This window comes from Sorex araneus, chromosome 3 (assembly GCF_027595985.1).
Source record: "Sorex araneus isolate mSorAra2 chromosome 3, mSorAra2.pri, whole genome shotgun sequence".
Lineage (NCBI taxonomy): Eukaryota > Metazoa > Chordata > Mammalia > Eulipotyphla > Soricidae > Sorex > Sorex araneus.
The window spans coordinates 139,463,571-139,481,468 of NC_073304.1; the positions used below are offsets into that span (position 1 = coordinate 139,463,571).

Sequence of the window (17,898 nt, forward strand, 5' to 3'; positions counted from 1 at the left end):
GTAGGGCGTTTGCCTTGCACGCGGCCGACACAGGTTCGATCCCCGGCATCCCATATGGTCCCCCAAGCACTGCCAGGAGTAATTCCTGAGTGCAAAGCCAGGAGTAACCCCTGAGCATCGCTGGGTGTGACCCAAAAAGAAAAAATAAATAAATAAAAGGCCAAGGAGTGCACATACTGTTATCTGTTTTTCCTTTTCATGAAGGTTTTTGATCTTGAAATGCTTTGTCTTCTTGAGTTTTTCAGTGGTATCTGACATGCTCTGGCTGTAATCACTCACTGGAATGACAAAGAGTATAGGGCAAAAATAATGTCTGCTGCAAATGCCAACAGGCAAAGTGCTATTTATGCCAATATCCCTTAAGAGGTTACAAAAATAAAATAGACTTTATAGAAATTCCTGTATGATTACCAGGCAGGAAGAACTCTTGCAGCCACTCCCCTCAGCCGGGGGTTGGAAGGTGGGTGGACAGTGATTTACGAAAGGGATTATGGCTTAAAGAACCCTCACGGCTCACCATCTCCCACACTGCTCCCTAACCCCTATGAAAGACTTCAAATCACACTTGACTAATGGAAGCCAGAATGAAATAGTTAGGGCATAAAAGTAAGAATGTCTGCTTGGTTGGCAGAGTTTAATTCTCTGCCAAGTCAGTATACCCCTGGTAAAATGTCTTGAAATCCCAGAAGGGTTCAACTCACCCAGGCTGGACCTGCTGCCGAACTGCCCATCACTCCCCTCGGTAACACTGCTCAGAAACTGGTCGCTAAAATTTGTCGATTTGTTGAGGTAAAGGTTCTAGCAAGGAGAAAATTTAAGTACAGTGAATGAAGAGGCAGAAAGCCTGGCCCTGCTAAAATGTTGCTCTTTCTTGTCAGAGAGAAAAACTGCTGCTCATTTCTGCCTTGTCCTACACAACTTTATCCCATTCTGTGTAAGTACCTTCTTGACCTCGAACTACACAATGGAGTTACAGTGTACAGCTTTGTTTGGGTCCAAAACACTTATACTCACATTCCCCCACTGAGTACTTACCCACACCCGAAATCCGGCATCCTTCCCGACACCTTTCTCACACCACCTTTCACCCACTTTGTCTTTTAAAAACTTCCTGGGGCTGGCCTCTCCTTTCTGTCACTTCAGTTATGGTCCACTCCTCATTGTGGGATCCCTCACCAACAGGTTCAAGCCAAACCACCTTCCCTAGTCAGCTTCACACCATTCAGAAGTAACTGTGGCCTCCCTCTTCTCAAGACCCTTGGAATTGGAGTGGCATGGTGGGGAGGCTCAGGCTGCAAACTTTGAGCCTCAGTTGTATCACTTCCTAGTTTAGTGATGACCTTGGAAAGACCCAAGAAGTGTCACTTCTCTGAACCTCAGGCTCCTCATATGTAAAGTGGAAATACTGTGTCCTACCTCGAAAAAAGGTATGGTGGGAGTAAAATGAGTAAAATGAATGTGTGGTGAATGAGGAGAGATGATGCACAGACAGACCTGAGATTCTGTTCACCTGGTCCATACTGTGGCCTGGCATCCACTCTCACCTCATGGGGCTACCTTCTCTGGCCACTGGAAACCACCAACTCCTTCTTGTTGACTAGAATATGCATCTAAGACAAAACACGTGCTAGACTTAGGGATAGTTACTCCACTCATACCTGACAGTTACTGTGCTGTTAGAACTCTCAGTGTCCACTCAGTTCCTTATTAGTTCTCAACAGATCTGTCCCCAGCTGCCATGTTGGCTGCTAACAGCTCTTAGCTTGTCCCTTTCTTGGGCCAACTGTCCTCAGAAGACCTGACCTGACCTCAAGGTTATGTCCCTCCCCTCTTTGCCTAAACTGTGCTGGCTATGTGGTATGACTAACCAGCACTCACTCGGCCCCTTTTCCCTGCCTTGTCTACAAGGCATACTCCTCACTCTCCTCCTGAAGTACATTCTGACCTCTAACTACACAACTGGGAACGCAGCATTTACAGCTTTGGTTGGTTGCAAAGCACTTTTATGTGCATTCACCTACTCAATATTCTCAAACGCCTTTGAGTTATACAAGGCCCATGTAGCTATCCAATTTTATTTTTAAAATTAAAAAAATTATTGGTAATTTGGCCATATGCGGCAGTGCTCAGGACTTACTCCTGGCTCCATGATGAGGAATCACTCCTGGCAGTGCTCAGGGGACTATGAGGTTTGGCCATGTGCAAGGCAAGCATCTATTTGCTGTTCTATCTCTCAGGCTCGGCTTCCAGCTACTCTGATTTTAGACACTATTAGCTCTCCTAACTAGTGAAATGTCCAGTGAAATGAAACTGTCCAGTATCAATTAATGCCTGTAAGACACTTCAGGACTCCCTGACAATGCCCCCAATCACTGTATTAGATAGTGTATCTTTTATCTGTTATAGAAAGACTGGCAACATAAATTGGTTTATATAAGTTTGGTTTATATAGGCAAATAGGTCAAAGTACAGGTCAACAAGCATTTTTATAAGCATTTTTCTCAAGTCAGTTGTATCCCAGACCCACCATGCAACTGCAGTGAGTAGAATCAAGTGCGAGAACAATAGGGCCAATAAGGTGGGTGATAATTCTGTTACTATTTGATATGTGTATGAAAGCTGTTAGTTATCCAATTTATGAAATTACTTGCCTATCCTCCAGTCAGCTATCTTAATTCTTGGAACATTTTCACTCTGTAGGTTATACACAGCATTTCAGTAAACAGTGAGCCACAATTTTCTACTCAGTTCTCAAATGGGTAACATCTGGATGTTTCACTCACTTTGTTTGAGACTTGAATATAATTCAGTCTGAGGCTAACTTCATAGCCATCTTGATGGACAGTAGCAGAGATGAGCTTTAAAAAAAATTAGAGAGAATTCACAATTGAGGTTATGGGATTCAGTGCCCTAAGCAACAGTCATTAAATTTTGAGTTGTTAAACTGTAAATTTAATCAAATATTAATGCAAAAGAAGGCATGAAAAGAGAAACAGCAACAGAACTAGGTGAAAGATGAAAAATAGCATAATGCCAGACATCCCTATTATTTCATTCATTATAAACTAAACTAAATTGAAGAGCAGAGACTACAATTGAAGAGCAGAGACTGCCAGGTTGGATAAATAAGTAGATCCACATTTATAGTATAAATAAGAGACACACTTAAATTCCACTGAGCCATATGGCTGGGAAAAGGTATCTTTGAGGGGTCAATAATCACAGGTGGTGAGGGCTGGAGCGATAGCACAGTAGGAAGGGGTTTGCCTTGCACGTGGCCAACCTGGGTTCAATTCCCAGCATCCCATATGGTACCCTGAGCACCACCAGAGTTAATTCCTGAGTGCAGAGCCAGGAGTAACCCCTGTGCATCAACAGGTGTGACCGTAAAAGCAAAAAAAAAAAAAAAGAATCACAGGTGGATAACTTCCTTTTAAAGGAGCGGGAAGAATTTAACCCCAGTTAAATCTGGGGTCAAAGGTGTTTTAAGGAACAGAGAGTAAGTATTTGAAGCTGGGTGACCTCTGTCTTGAATACTCAATACTGCCACTGTAGCACAAAAGCAGCCACAGATATATGTAAATAAGTGAGTGTCTGTAAGACAAAATTGAGAGGTAGCTCAAGTTGTAGTTAGTAGATCCCTGTATTAAGTCAGAGAATTAACAATGCACCAATATCAATTCTCAAAGAAAACGGAGCAATACTCAACACTGAAACTTTTTCTCTATTTGCCTATTTGATGTTAGAGGGAAAATGTACTGATGTGAGAAGCCCCCAATCTTCTGGCAGACAGAGGTCATGGTTGTCTCCTGGGTCTGACTCTATGATGGTGCTGTATGCCAGAGAAAGTGTCTCAGCTGGGGACCTGAGAGATCTGCTTCAAATCTGAATCTGCTAAGACCCAGCAATGCAGTCCTGAGTAATCAAACCACATCAAATTTTCCTGGGCATCAAACATGGCTTATCCTGATTATCTACTACAATGTGAAAAACTATCCCAAACTCAACGACATTAAACAATCACCATTTTATTGTGTTTCTGGACTGAGACATGGGAGTGCAGTGACGAGATACTGCCATCTGCCTGAGGCTCTGAGGCCTTAGCTGGTGGACTAAAGGGCTAGAGCACCTCAATGCTGGGGCCCAGAATGACCTAGAATCTCAGCCCTTATTACCTAGCTTCTGAGTCAAGATAATTCGAGAACTGGAGCCACAGGGGGGTGTTCTTTTATGTAGTACCCCCAGTGGCTAGAACCTCTCATGATGTGGTGGCTGGACTCCAAGAAGGCTGGTAGGTGAACAAGCCAAATTAGAGGAGGCTAATTGTGTCCAACAGCCACACCTTTGGAGTCCCATAGAATAGCTCAGGTAATACTGTTAGTTCAATAGTCAAGTGGTCACCCAGGTTCCAGGCAAGGGCAGGTGAGGAAGGAACAACAGACTCCATCTTTTGAAAGGAAAAATATATAAGAATTAAAAGAACTAAATAAAAGCATGATAAAGGAACACTTGGACCTTAGAATTTTGTTATAAGGACTAGAAATGAACACTTTGCAGCTATCAAGTATACTGTTAAATGGTTAACTCAGGATTATCATTTTGGAGGCTTGCCTCCCAAATGGTTCTCATGAAGTCTGGGGCTGCACCTGTGATTCTTAGTCAACTAGACCAAGGTTCACTGCAAGCCCCCGAGGATGTAATGGTCCCTGTGCACTGTGGTGCTGGGAAACCCTGGATTACTGGGGACATGCTTGGGGACCTCCAGGGCCACACCCAGCAGTGATCGAGGGCTTCGAGGGTTTTACCCAGCAATATTTGGGGGACCATGTGATGCTGGGAATTGAAGCTTGATCTAGCTCATGCTAAGCATGCACCCAAATCACTGTACTAGCATCCAGCCCCTCAGGATTACTATTGCTGCTAATATAGTATTAACGGAAGCATTCAATCTGGCCAGACAATACAATCCTGGATCTCTTCATTCTGACCATCAGTGTGTTCAGATTAAAAGCATGAGATGTTCACAGTATCTGTGTCCTAGGTCAGGACTCCAGAAGCAGACCAAGACTTCCGGTGATTTATGAAGTCAATAGTCCTGGGATGACAGAAAGGAAGTGTAGGAAGCAGGTAAGAAAGGGAAAGGAGGCATGTCAAGCGCGATTTCTGGCCCACGTCTGTGGCAGGAACCTCAATGTGATCCTCTGAGGTGCTGCAGAGTGGAAGGGTTCCTCAGAGTTCACCCACCTTTCCCATCCTGGGTTCTGCAACCACAGCACGGAATTCAGGGTTGTTCTGAGCATAAGACCGAAGGTGAGCAGAGATGTGATCCAACTGTTTTCTCCAGTATCCTAAGGAAGAGGAGAAATCCATCCACATAAATAACAATTCTGAGACTAAAAAAGGAAAATGCTAGTGTTGAAACCATGAGGTTCTTTTTCTTTCCCAAATGGTTACTAATTACTTATTGAGACTGTTACGTATTAGAATGAATTCCATTTTTGTTTGCACACGATTGCTCACAGAATATTACAAAATCTCAAAGGAACATATTCTGGGGGCTGGAGCAATAGCAGACCGGGTTCGATTCCCAGCATCCCATATGGCCCCCTGAGCACCACCAGGAGTAATTCCTGAGTGTATAAACCAGGAGTAACCCCTGAGCATCACCAGGTGTGACCCAAAAAGAAAAGAAGAACAGATTCTGACGGTCACACAAGGATTTTTTCTTTCCATCTTAAATTAACCACACAGAGATATCACTTATTCATAAATATACATTTTAAATGTGCACTTTGAGTTTGGGTCAGTATAGATAGCCCAACCAATAATGTTGAACATTTCCATCAGTGAAAAATTCCCCCTTAACCTTTTAAGTCTGCTTGGGGTTTAAGACACAATTGAGTTTTCTACCACCATTTAAAACTTTAGAGATCTGACGTCCAAACTTCTTTTTTTTTGGGGGGGGGGGGTTTTGCTTTTTGGGTCACACCTGGCGATCCACAGGGGTCACTCCTGGCTCTGCACTCAGGAATTACACCTGGCGATGCTCAGGGGACCATATGGGATGCTGGGAATCGAACCCGGGTCGGCAAGGCAAATGCCCTACCTGCTGTGCTATTGCTCCAGCCCCTGACGTCCAAACTTCTAAAAGTAATATACTTGTTCAATAAAGCAGCAGACTACAAAACTCAATACATGTAAACCTGTTGCATTCTTATATATAAACAACAATGCAGCAAAAGGAGGAAAATTTAAAACTATCCCATTTTGAATCATGTCAAAAAACTGTGAGCTGGGCTATGTAATTTCTGGCAGAATTTTCCCTGGACTTTATACAGAAATCCAAAACCGCGCGGACGCAGCAGCGTCCGCGCGACTTAACATTTATAATTGTCAGCAATGTGAATCGGTTCCATTTGAACAGGTCTGATTTGGGGGGGAAACTCCAAATAATAACAGTAAGTTTTTGTTGAAAATATTGAAGGTTTTTAATGTAGCAGCCACCTCTGGACTGTGAACTAAGCAAAAGCCCCACGCTGGCCGACGTGGCGTGGCGTATACCATACTATGAGGCGCAGGAAGGGGGATGAGGGGGAAAAAGAAAAAAAAAAAGGGAAAAGGAAAAAGAGAAAAAAAAAGAGAGAGAGAGTTATGTCAACTATAGTGAGTTTTGTGTTGAATTATGGAATGTAATCAAGGTAAAGAAAAAATGAAGTGAAATTCATTAGTTATACAGTAGGGGGTAGGGGGTGGGGGCGGGGGGTATACTGGGGTTTCTGGTGGTGGAATATGGGCACTGGTGAAGGGATGGGTGTTTGAATATTGTATAACTGACATATAAACCTGAGAACTTTGTAACTTTCCACATGGTGATTTAATAAAAATTAAAAAAAAAAATTCTCAAATTGAAAGACCTACTTAGCGAAGATTACAAATTACTTCTGAAAGAAAATTGCTTCTACAGGAAACAGAATGGACTGACAGCTGAAAACTACTGGCTTACATATATCTAGTAAAGCAATTAGTCTTCTTTATTATTTTTTATTACATCAGACACTGTTTTAAGAGCATCCGTAGGCTTGACTCTCCTTACATTCTTTCACGTGGAGCAAACCCCTGTGAATATTTATTTTATGGCTTGCCTCTTTCCCTCTACTCTCAGATCATGGAGACTCTCTAGAACTTCTCGGTTGCACCTATTCATTATGCAAACAATGTCTGCAGCCCTCGAACAGAGATGTGTGGCCTGTCTGATGCAGGGGAAACTAATTGCCACAGCAGCACTGGAACTGGGCACCTAGGGTGCTACATCGTAGGCAACCACTGGGGATAACCAGACACACCACCTCTAAGAGAATGCTGAGTATATGATATACAGTCTTTGGCACAAAGTAGGCATCATGCCACAGATATTTACTAAGCACCTCATGTTGCTGGCAGGCAGACAGGAAGCATTGGCAATGTCGATTAAAAAAAAAAAACAGTCACTTGTCTCTAAACCAAACCAGCCAAAAGACATGGTGACCTTAGAGGTAGAGCAAAACATCAGAGAAGGCAGAAATCCATTGTGATGTAAAAACTTAGGCTTGGAGGCCCTGCGAGGAGAAGCTGGAGAGCAGAAGCAAGGCTGAAAGGAGAACAGGAGGTGTGCTCTTGGAGCCGTGCAGTGAACAGCTCGTGCTGGCCCCCTCATGGTTGCTGCCTGCACTGCTCAAATGCTGAGTCTTTGTTGCTGTCTACTGGCTAAGCATCTTGGTTCTTCTTCATGTGGTCCCTCACCCCAGTGAGCTATCCTGCACTTCTTTACCGACTTCTTGGAGTATAAGCACAGATAACCAGTTTTCTCAATATTATGATATTTTTCTCTGTGCTTTTTTCATAGGTCAAACTGATAGCAAGGTGATAGGCTTACTCTTGGCTCTGTGCTCACTACTGGTGGGGCTGGGGGGAACCATATGTACTGCCAAGGTCCAAACCTCAGATACACATGCAAGGAAAGCACCCTCCCTGCTCTACTACCTCTCTGGCCCCAGATATCCCAATTTTGTATTACTTTAGTTTTATTTTTTGGTTTTGGGGCCACATCAATGGTACTCAGGGCTCTGTGGTCAGGGTTCACTCCTGGCAGCTTAGGGATTGAATTTGGGCTGGCCACATGCAAGGCAAATAACCTATCTGCTTTACTCTGGCCCTTGTCACTCTGGCCCTTATCCCAATTTTAAAGATACTATTAGCACTCTGCTAGGCACACAGCTAGTACCTCATACAGGTTGGAGAGGCATACAGGTTCTATTCCCTCTCTCCTACTGCTGCAACAAACACAAGTCAGCCTCAAGTGCTGCGTCAATTTTGGCTCATTAAGGGGGCTAGAGCAATAGCAATGCAGGTAGGGCGTTTGCCTTGCACGCGGCCGACCCAGGTTCGATTCCCAGCATCCCATATGGTCCCCTGAGCACCGCCAGGAGTAATTCCTGAGTGCAGAGCCAGGAGTAACCCCTGTGCATCTCCAGGTGTGACCCAAAAAGCAAAAAAAAAAAATTGGCTTATTAAATAACCATTACACCTTAAAGTATCAAAAATGGTACCAGCCTATCAAAATCATGCCCACCAGCCCCATGAGCTTTATAGAAACCCATGGAAGTGTACAAATATGGTCAGAAAGTGAGAATCCACCCTTTTAGAAAACTGAGAAGGTGCAAAAGCAGCAAAAGCCTAAACACATTTAATACAGGACAGGGGCTGCAGAGAGAGTACAGGAGTGCAGGTCTTTGCCTTGCACAGAGGTTGACCACAGTTTGGTCTCTAGCACCACATATGGTCCCCTAAGCAGTATTCAGAGGGTCTGTGATACCAGGTGTCATAAGCAACTTCCAGGTGCACCACAGTCAGGTGTGTGTGAACACCACACAACTAAGCGGGTGCAGAGGCATAGGCAGGGGGTAAGTAAGGCATCTGTACTTTTCAAGTTTCCAGGTGATTCCAGTATGTAGCCTAGGGTGACGATAGCTAAAAATGAATGGCACGGTGGCGGGGGGGTGCAGTTTCAGGTCAGAGAAATTTAACTTACTCAACTTTTGGGAAACATTTTATTCATGCAACATCCTAGAACAAAAGCAAAGGAATAAGAACACTGTCATATTGCAGCACTGTTCACAATACCCAGCATCTGGAAGCAACCTGAGTGCCCGAGAACAGACGACTGGTTAAAGAAACCATGGTACATCTACACAATGGAATACCATGCAACTGTTAGAATAGAGGAAGTCATAAAATTTGCTTCTAAGTGGATGAACATGAAGAGTATCATGCTAAGTGAAATAAGTCAGAAAGAGAGGGACAGACATAGAATGAGTGCACTCAGTTGTGGAATATAAATGTGGAATATAAATATGAGACTGAAACCCAAAGACGGTAGAGACAAGGGCCAGATGGATCACTTCACAGTTTCGAAGCCTGCCTCAGGTGCTAGGGAGAAGGCAGTTGGCATGGAGAAGAGACCACTAAGTCAATGATGGTTGGAGGGACTGGTCAAGATGGGAGTTGCGTGCTGAAAGTAGAGTCAGGAGCAAACATGATGGCCTCTAAGTATCTATATTGCAAACCACGAAGCCCAAAAGACAGTCAGAAGGAAGGTGCTGCCACAGAAGCAGGAGGTAGGATGGGGTGGAGTGGTGGGAGGGATACTGGGAACATTGGAGGTGGAATGAGCACTGGTGGAGGGATGAGTGCTTGGTCACTGTATGACTGAAACTCAATCATGAAAGCTTTGTAACTGTATCTCACAGTATTTCAATAAAAAGATTAATTTTTAAAAAAGAACACTGTCATATATATGCTCTCATGTGCCCACATGCACAACCAAACACTTCACATCAGAGGATGGTTAGTAAGGAATACCAGTGGGGAAATGGGTACAGGAACTAGAAAACATATCAACAAAGGAAGGAGATTGTCAAGATTTTTGGAAGGATGCTCCCAATCAGTGCTCAGGGACCTGCGTGCCATGCTGGGTGATCCTGGCTAAATGCTGTGCCACACCTGGTAGTTCAGTAATGCTGGAGGCCACCAGGTCCACACCCAGCAATGCTTGGAGGACTGTGAGGTGCCATGGGACTCAAACTTGGGGACTCCACTTGCCAGCATGTGCTTCATCTCTCTGAGCTCTTCCAGGCCTCTACCATGTAAAGTGTTGAAGGTTTGGTTCTTAGCTTCTTAAACTATGGATCTCAACCAAATATGAGGTTGTATAACTGAAAGTGCGAAGTTGCGAAAAATCTTGAAATTTTGTTTTATACTAAATATCTTTATATTTATTATCAGTATGTGTTTGGTTTATTTACCTATTTTATATACCTATATACTTAGGGTTATGTAATATTTTGTGGTAACAGCTAGAGAGATAGTATAGTGGGTAAGTCTTGCATGTGACTGGCCCAGTCCAATACCTGGTACCACATATGGTCCCCTGGGCATTACCAGGTGTGAGATATAAGCACAGAGCCAGGAGCAGATTCTGAGTACCATTACGAATTCTCTGCTCCACATGCTCTAAAAACAGCTGTGTAAGCATCATGGCTAGAAGTGTGAACCCTGGCAAATATCCACCACATCATTGCAGACACCTTCTCTGTGAGCACTGCCAAAAACTTAGGAGTATGGAGAGAAACTAATTTTAAACATTATAGGACTCATCTTGGAGATGATGAAAATCTAGAAATAGACTGTGGTCATGGTAATATAATACTGCTAATGTGCTAAAGTTCACTGGATTGTGTACTTTACGGTTTCTGTTTTTAGGTTTTCAGTGGAGGGCTTGTCACACACTCAGGACTTACTCCTGGATCTGTGCTGGATCACTCCTGGTGATTGCTCAGAGGAACATACGTGGTACCAGGGATTAAACTAGAATCAGTTGCATGCAAAGCAAATGACTTACCCATGTAATATCTCTCTAGCCTAAACTGTATATTTTTAAATGGTTAAAATGGGAGGTAACACTGTGTGAAATTTACCACAATAAAAAAGAGGCAATGTCATGATAATCCAAATAATTTAAAAAAAAAATTTATTAGTAATGGGGCTGGAGCGATAGCACAGCAGGTAGGGTGTTTGCCTTGCATGCGTCCGACCCGGGTTCGATTCCCAGCATCCCATATGGTCCCCCGAGCACCGCCAGGGGTGATTTCTGAGTGCAGAGCCAGGAGTAACCCCTGAGCATCGTCGGGTGTGACCCAAAAAGAAAAAGAAAATTTTATTAGTAAATCACTGTGGGGTACAGTTACAAACTTTCTTGTTTATATTTGGTTTACATCAATAATCCAAATATTTTTAAATGATATTAAATAATGATATATGTTTTGAAAAGTATTTGTTAAAACTAAGGGAAAATGGTGAATGGCAGAGAGCGATAAAGACAAAGTTTAACGTTTCTGCAATAAGACTGGAAAACCATATGTGCTATTACATTTACACACTAGACACTGGGGTTATGAATCAAAATATCAGAATGCTAAGTTTAAGGAACAGTATCATTCATGGAAGGGAAAATTCTTGAACAAGGAAATATAAGATAATTCAATTCATAAAAACAAAGTTTTCTTCAAAGAAAAAATTAACTCCCACCTGATGAGAGAGCATATCTTTCTCACCTCTTCCGGGACTGACAGCTGTGAGGAGAGGTTTGTGATCACTCATTTTCTCCTTCCTCTGCCTTTGAAAAGTCATTTCCATTTCCTTTTTCGCTAGTACCTTGCCAGATGGATAGAACAGGCCAGCAGTCTGTGTGCCGACATCTTTCTTAGTTTCAGCATCAGGTCTGGACAAAGGAATGCTTAGGGGCTGCCAGGCCAATCTAGGCTACATGAGTAAGACAGAAAACGTTAAAAAAAATTTTTTAATTAATTCTCCATTTTTCACACAGTCAATTCTAGTCAAATAAAAGTGTCTACTAAAAGCTGTACTATAGAAGGGGTTTCCACAGCCCTTCGCTTTTCTTCTCCTGTCCCAACACTCTCAGACTGAACTCTGAAGATAGTCTCCCCTGCTCTGACTATTTACTACCTCAATTTCAGTAAATCAACTGATATCTCATGACCTGCTGCCTGTGTCTTAAAAGACATCTACCCTCTCAGCTCCGTAATCCCATGGAGTGCAGACTTGACTATCCATCCATACTCAATTAAGTTTAGGGTCACAAGATTTTTCTCTAAGACATTCTCCTGCATTTGGAACTGAAACCCCAAGTGCACCACCATGAAATATTGTCTGGTTTGTGCACTGCAAAACACTCCCTCACCTAAAAGGCTAAATCATTCAGAATGTGGACATTATATATTGTATTTATAAGGACAAAATTTCTGGCAGGTGGAATAAAATGTGTGATAAACTAGTGTATTATTGCCTGTTTCCAAAAATTGTCTATCAGACATCTTAGGAAAAATATCTTTGCCTATTTTGTACAAAAGCTGCCTCATGAATTATCAGCAATCCCAGGATCTATAAGTCTTTCAATATGGGTTAAAAAGGTCACGAATAGGCCAGAGTGATAGTACAGTGGGCAGGGCATTTGCCTTGCACGTGACTGACCCAGCTTGGATCCCAGGCATCCCATATGATTCCCAGAGAACCGCCAGGAGTAATTCCTGTGTGCAGTGCCATGAATAACCCCTGAGAATTGCCAGGTATGACCCAAAGAACAAAATAAATAAATAAAAATTCCAGGGAGCTTAAAAGTTCCAAAATGAAGGAGGAAATGATGACCACTACCAAACACATATTGTATATTGGCTAAGAAAATGCTAATAAAAACAATCAAATATATTAAAAAGAAAAAAAAGTCACGAACTCCCTAACACTTGGTGCAAAGTTGCTGAGTGCACATGCAGTAAACTCTAATAACTAGCAATCTTCAAGTTCTTCTAATGAAAAGTCTTCATGCTTTTCTTCATGCAGGTTAGATAAACTCATAAAATGCTAACACAAAGCTAATTTGATAAGAAGTCCTTCTGAAACTAACTTCATGAAATTTTCCTCAAATTATTAAGTTATAATGACAAAATCAATATTAAATATCCAACCTAAGTTTCCCAAAACATGAAAGAACAGGAGTAAAGTTTTTGGTATGCTACATAAGAAATTCAAGTGTCATATAGTACAGGGGATTAAGACACCTGCCTTGCATCCTATGGACCCCATTTCAATCCATGGCATCACATATAATGACACCTGAGCACTGTTAGGTGTCACCCTTGAGCACAGGGCCAGGAATAGCCACTGAGAACTGACAAATATGGCACAATATCTCCCTTCCCCCCAAAGAAAAAGAAAGTAGGACCTGGTTGATAGTACAGTGCTTGCCTTGCATGCGCTGATCCATATTTGATCCCTAGCACCACATATGGTCCCTACAAGTTCACTCACAAGTGATTTCTGAGCTCAGAGCCAGGAGTAAGCCCTGAATACTGCAGGCTATAGCCCAAAATTAAAAAAGAAAGCCAAGAGAGGAAAATACATTTGGTATAAGGAGTTTAAATCCACTTCCTCCATTACCTTGAAGATGTAATTAAATCTCACTCTATTACAAATAAATATATATTTAAATTTTTTATTTGTAAAGAAATGTTTTTATTCTTTTATTGGGAAGGCAGGCTTGGGGTCACAACCTCAAGTGCTCAGGGCTACTCCTGGCCCATGCTTAGGAGTAAAACTCTGGCAGTGTTTGGGAACCATATGAGATAGCAGGGATCAAATGAGGACTGGCTACAAGGAAAGATAAAACTTAAATTAATTGAATTAATTTACACATTTCATTGAAAGTTCCTGAAGAAGATACTTAAGATTTGGCTCTCTTCTCCCAGGTTAATTCACATGGGGAGCCCCAAATTCAGTCCCAACCTCCTCCTACCACCAATTTTTACTTCAGAGAAGGCCTTACCTCAGCTAAAGGGCCTAGTTCTCCAGGAGCCTGAGTCAGATTGTTGTCCATGCTAAATCTTGTCAGGCACTTCACATAAAAACCACAGGAGCCACAGAATCGGGCAGATGGGTGATTGCTTGCTCCACACTTAGGGCAAACAGAGTAGGAAGTAGAAATACCATACTAAGGAACAAAAAATATTTGAATTTTAAAAATTAATATTAGTGTCAATTTTCCTGTAAAAATTATTTTCATACCACACAATCCCCAGCCACCAAAGTAATACAGGTCTTTACCTTTTTTTTTTTTTTTTTTTTGCTTTTTGGGTCACACCTGGCGATGCACAAGGGTCACTCCTGGCTCTGCACTCAGGAATTACCCCTGGCGGTGCTCAGGGGACCATATGGGATGCTGGGAATCGAACCCGGGTCGGCCGCGTGCAAGGCAAACGCCCTACCCGCTGTGCTATCACTCCAGCCCCAGGTCTTTACCTTTTGACCCAGCAATTCTATCTTCTAGAGAATATATCCTATGGATGGATGGACAAGGTACAAAAAAAGTATATTCAAAGTCATGAATGATTAAGGATTGTGATTTGAGGGGACATAACTAGAAATAACCGATCAACATGGGAACGGTTTAAACAGAGTAAAAATAGACTGAGAAAGATTATAAAGACACAGTAAAGAGGGGGTTAACCAAAAAGACACATTGCAGGATGAGAAGAACTGGACTGCTACAATATTGTTCCCAGTTTACTAGTGCAGCAAATGGTTAAAAAGAGTGGTCAGAAGCAGAGGCAGAGATGGCTTCTGAGCAGAGGAGTTGTGGGGCGGGGTGATAAGGGACACTAACTATCTACTGCAAATTACTTGCATTAGTTTCATATATACTTGTTAAATAAAAAAAAGACCTAAATAATTGTGCTTTATTTAAAATGCAAGCAAACAAACTATTCATGCAATACATACTATCAAACATGGCAATGTCAAGGAGAGAAAATTTAACCTCAAAGAAATTTAAATTTAAGGGGCTGGAGCGATAGCACAGCGGGTAGGGTGTTTGCCTTGCATGCGGCCGACCCGGGTTCGATCCCCGGCATCCCATATGGTCCCCCAAGCTCTGCCAGGAGTAATTCCTGAGTGCAAAGCCAGGAGTAACCCCTGAGCATCGCTGGGTGTGACCCAAAAAGAAAAAAAAAGAAATTTAAATTTAAACAACTAGAAGTGATTCTCACTTGAAAATATTCTTTATCTGTCTCTCTGGTGTTTTATATAAATAGGTACCAATAACCAAATATAAACAAAAAGTGATTTCTGCAAGCTCTGCAAAGAGGAACCATGTTCTCCTAAGCTGGAGGTGAGGAGCTGTTTTGAGATATCTACTGAATTAGGGGGCCAGAGATATGGTACAGTAGGTAGAGCATTTACCTTTCCACAGCCAACCTGATTCAATCCATATGTTCTGCTAAGCCCTGCCAGGAGTGATCCCTGAACACAGAGCTAGAAATAAGCCCTGAGCAGTGCCCTAAAACCACCACCAACACCACCACCACCACTACCATCATCATCATCATCATCATCATCATCATCATCATCATCATCATCATCTACCAGATTAATAATCAAGAGGCTGGAATAGGGAGCAATCCAAGAATCACTCCCATGGCACAGCAACACAAACTGAATTAAATCCAGATTACTGGGTGGGGACCTCTGAGAAAGTTCAGTAAAGAATTCAATCATCCACACAGGTACAGCGGCTGGTGGTCGTGGCTTCCGGGGTGGCATGCCCTGGGACCCTGACCCTGAAAGCCCCCTTCCTGGCCAAGGTACCCTTGGAGTGCCTGGCCAGTGGAGAACCCAACAAGCCTCAGGAGCGCCAGAAGCAAGCTCCAAACCCTGTGCAGGCAGGCACTGAAGTGACCTCCCCCTCCCCCACCCCACACACAGGTACAGTGGCCGGTGGGTGTGGCCTTCAGGCCGAAGTTATTTTTCACTTTCCCAGGACTTTGGACTCACAGCTCAGTCTCCATTACCTAATTCTGAAGAGAACATCCTGGCTATCCCAAACACATTAGGCCAATAGTCCACCAGCCTATTCCAATCAAAATACTCCCCCAAGCCATCAAAATAACAGCAAACACTAAGAACCTACCAAGCCTAATGAAAAAGAACGCATCCCCTGAAGCTATACTAGTGGCCCCACATAAGGCACAGAGGAGCACCAAAGAGGTAGTATTCTTAAAAGGCAAAAAAGAGACCACCATCGAATGAGCCCATCTAGAATCCTCCCTTGCAGTGAGAGGTGGTGACTGATAGTGAACTGGAGGGACTCACCTCCATAGTACCACAGCAACATGAAGGAACAGCGCAGATCCCCTCCACGAGGAGTGGATAAAGAAAAGAACCCTGAAGCCTCAACAGGAAATTCCCACAAATATAATCTCTCCGACAAAGAATTCAGAGATGAAATGTTGAGGATGTTCAACAAGCTCAAAGAAACGGTGGAACAGGCATCTAGTAAATTAAAAGAAGACATGAAAGAAACAGTGGAATGGACAGCCAACAAGGTAGAGGAGGAAATGAGAACAGAAATAAGAAAGCTATAAACAGAAGTGTCACTAACAAAAGATGGTAGACGAAATAAAAATCTCAGTGGGCACCCTCAACTGTAGAATGACAACAGCTGAAGACAGAATCAGTGAGCTTGAAGATGAGGTGCAGAAAGCATACAGGAAACAAGATATAATGGAAAAAGATCTCAAAATAGCACTTGGGTGAATAAGAGATACAGGAAATGAACTCAAGAGGAACAACATAAGAATTATTGGAGTACCAGAAAGACAGGGAGGCAACCCCAATGAAGTAGCAACAGTTAAAGATATCAATGCTGATATCTTTAGTTCCCAGAGCTGAAGAATGCAGGCATCCAGATCAAAGGACCCTGAAGGGTACCAGCTAAAAGAGACCCTAATAAAAAGACTTCAAGACATATCATAATCAGAATGACAGAGACACAATGCAGCAAGTAGGAAGGTCAAGGAATGAAATCACAAAGGAGCACCACTTAGATTTACAGCAGACTTATCAGAGGAAACTGTACGAGCCCGAAGACAACAGGGGGATATAGTAAAAAAACAAAATAAAACGAATGCCTCAACAAGAATACTTTATCTAGCTAAACTCTCACTCAAACACGAAGGCATGAGACACTATTTCATGGAAAAACAACAGCTCTGGAACTTCATAGACTCAAAATCTACCTTAAAAGAAGGACTAAAGGGGCTACTATAAGACAAGAAAAACCCCTACAAGCACAACAAACCTCTACAGAAAGATGGCGCAAAATCTCATGGCAATAATCTCTCAATATCAATGGTCTAAATGCACCAATTAAGAGACACAGAGTGGCAAAATGGATTAGAAAACTGAAACCAACATTCTGCTGCCTACAGGAAACACATCTGAAGAGTCAGAGCAAACTGTTTGACACTCAAAGTCAATGGATAGAAAATGATCCTTGGGGCCGGAGCGATAGCACAGCGGGTAGGGTGTTTGCCTTGCACGCGGCCGACCCGGGTTCGATCCCCGGCATCCCATATGGTCCCCCGAGCACCGCCAGGAGTAATTCTTGAGTGCAAAGCCAGGAGTAACCCCTGAGCATCGCCGGGTGTGACCCAAAAAGGAAAAAAAAAGATCCTTCAAGCAAACAACTCCCTCAAAAAAGCTGGGGTGTCCATACTAGTATCCGACAACATAGATTTCAGGATGAAAATGATTAGAAGGGACAGTGAAGGCCATTTTTTTAATAATCAAGGGATATATACACCAGGAAGAAATCACACTACTAAACATATACGCACCCAATGATGGGCCAGCTAAATACTTAAAACAAAAAAGTCCATTGACTTTTAGGAGGACATTGGTAGCAATGCCATAGTAGTCGGAGACTTCAACACCACCCCATCACCTCTTGACAGA

General features: G+C 42.7%; 1 protein-coding gene across 1 annotated transcript in view; it reads right to left on the reverse strand.

The window, feature by feature from the left end:
- DZANK1 (double zinc ribbon and ankyrin repeat domains 1) overlaps positions 1–17,898 on the reverse strand; it is a 109,661-nt gene that overhangs the window by 17,405 nt on the left and 74,358 nt on the right. The window contains 6 exon segments of the mRNA XM_004614405.2: positions 178–278; positions 702–798; positions 2,784–2,858; positions 5,245–5,348; positions 11,649–11,856; positions 13,934–14,098. Coding sequence (XP_004614462.2) covers positions 178–278; positions 702–798; positions 2,784–2,858; positions 5,245–5,348; positions 11,649–11,856; positions 13,934–14,098 — 750 coding nt within the window.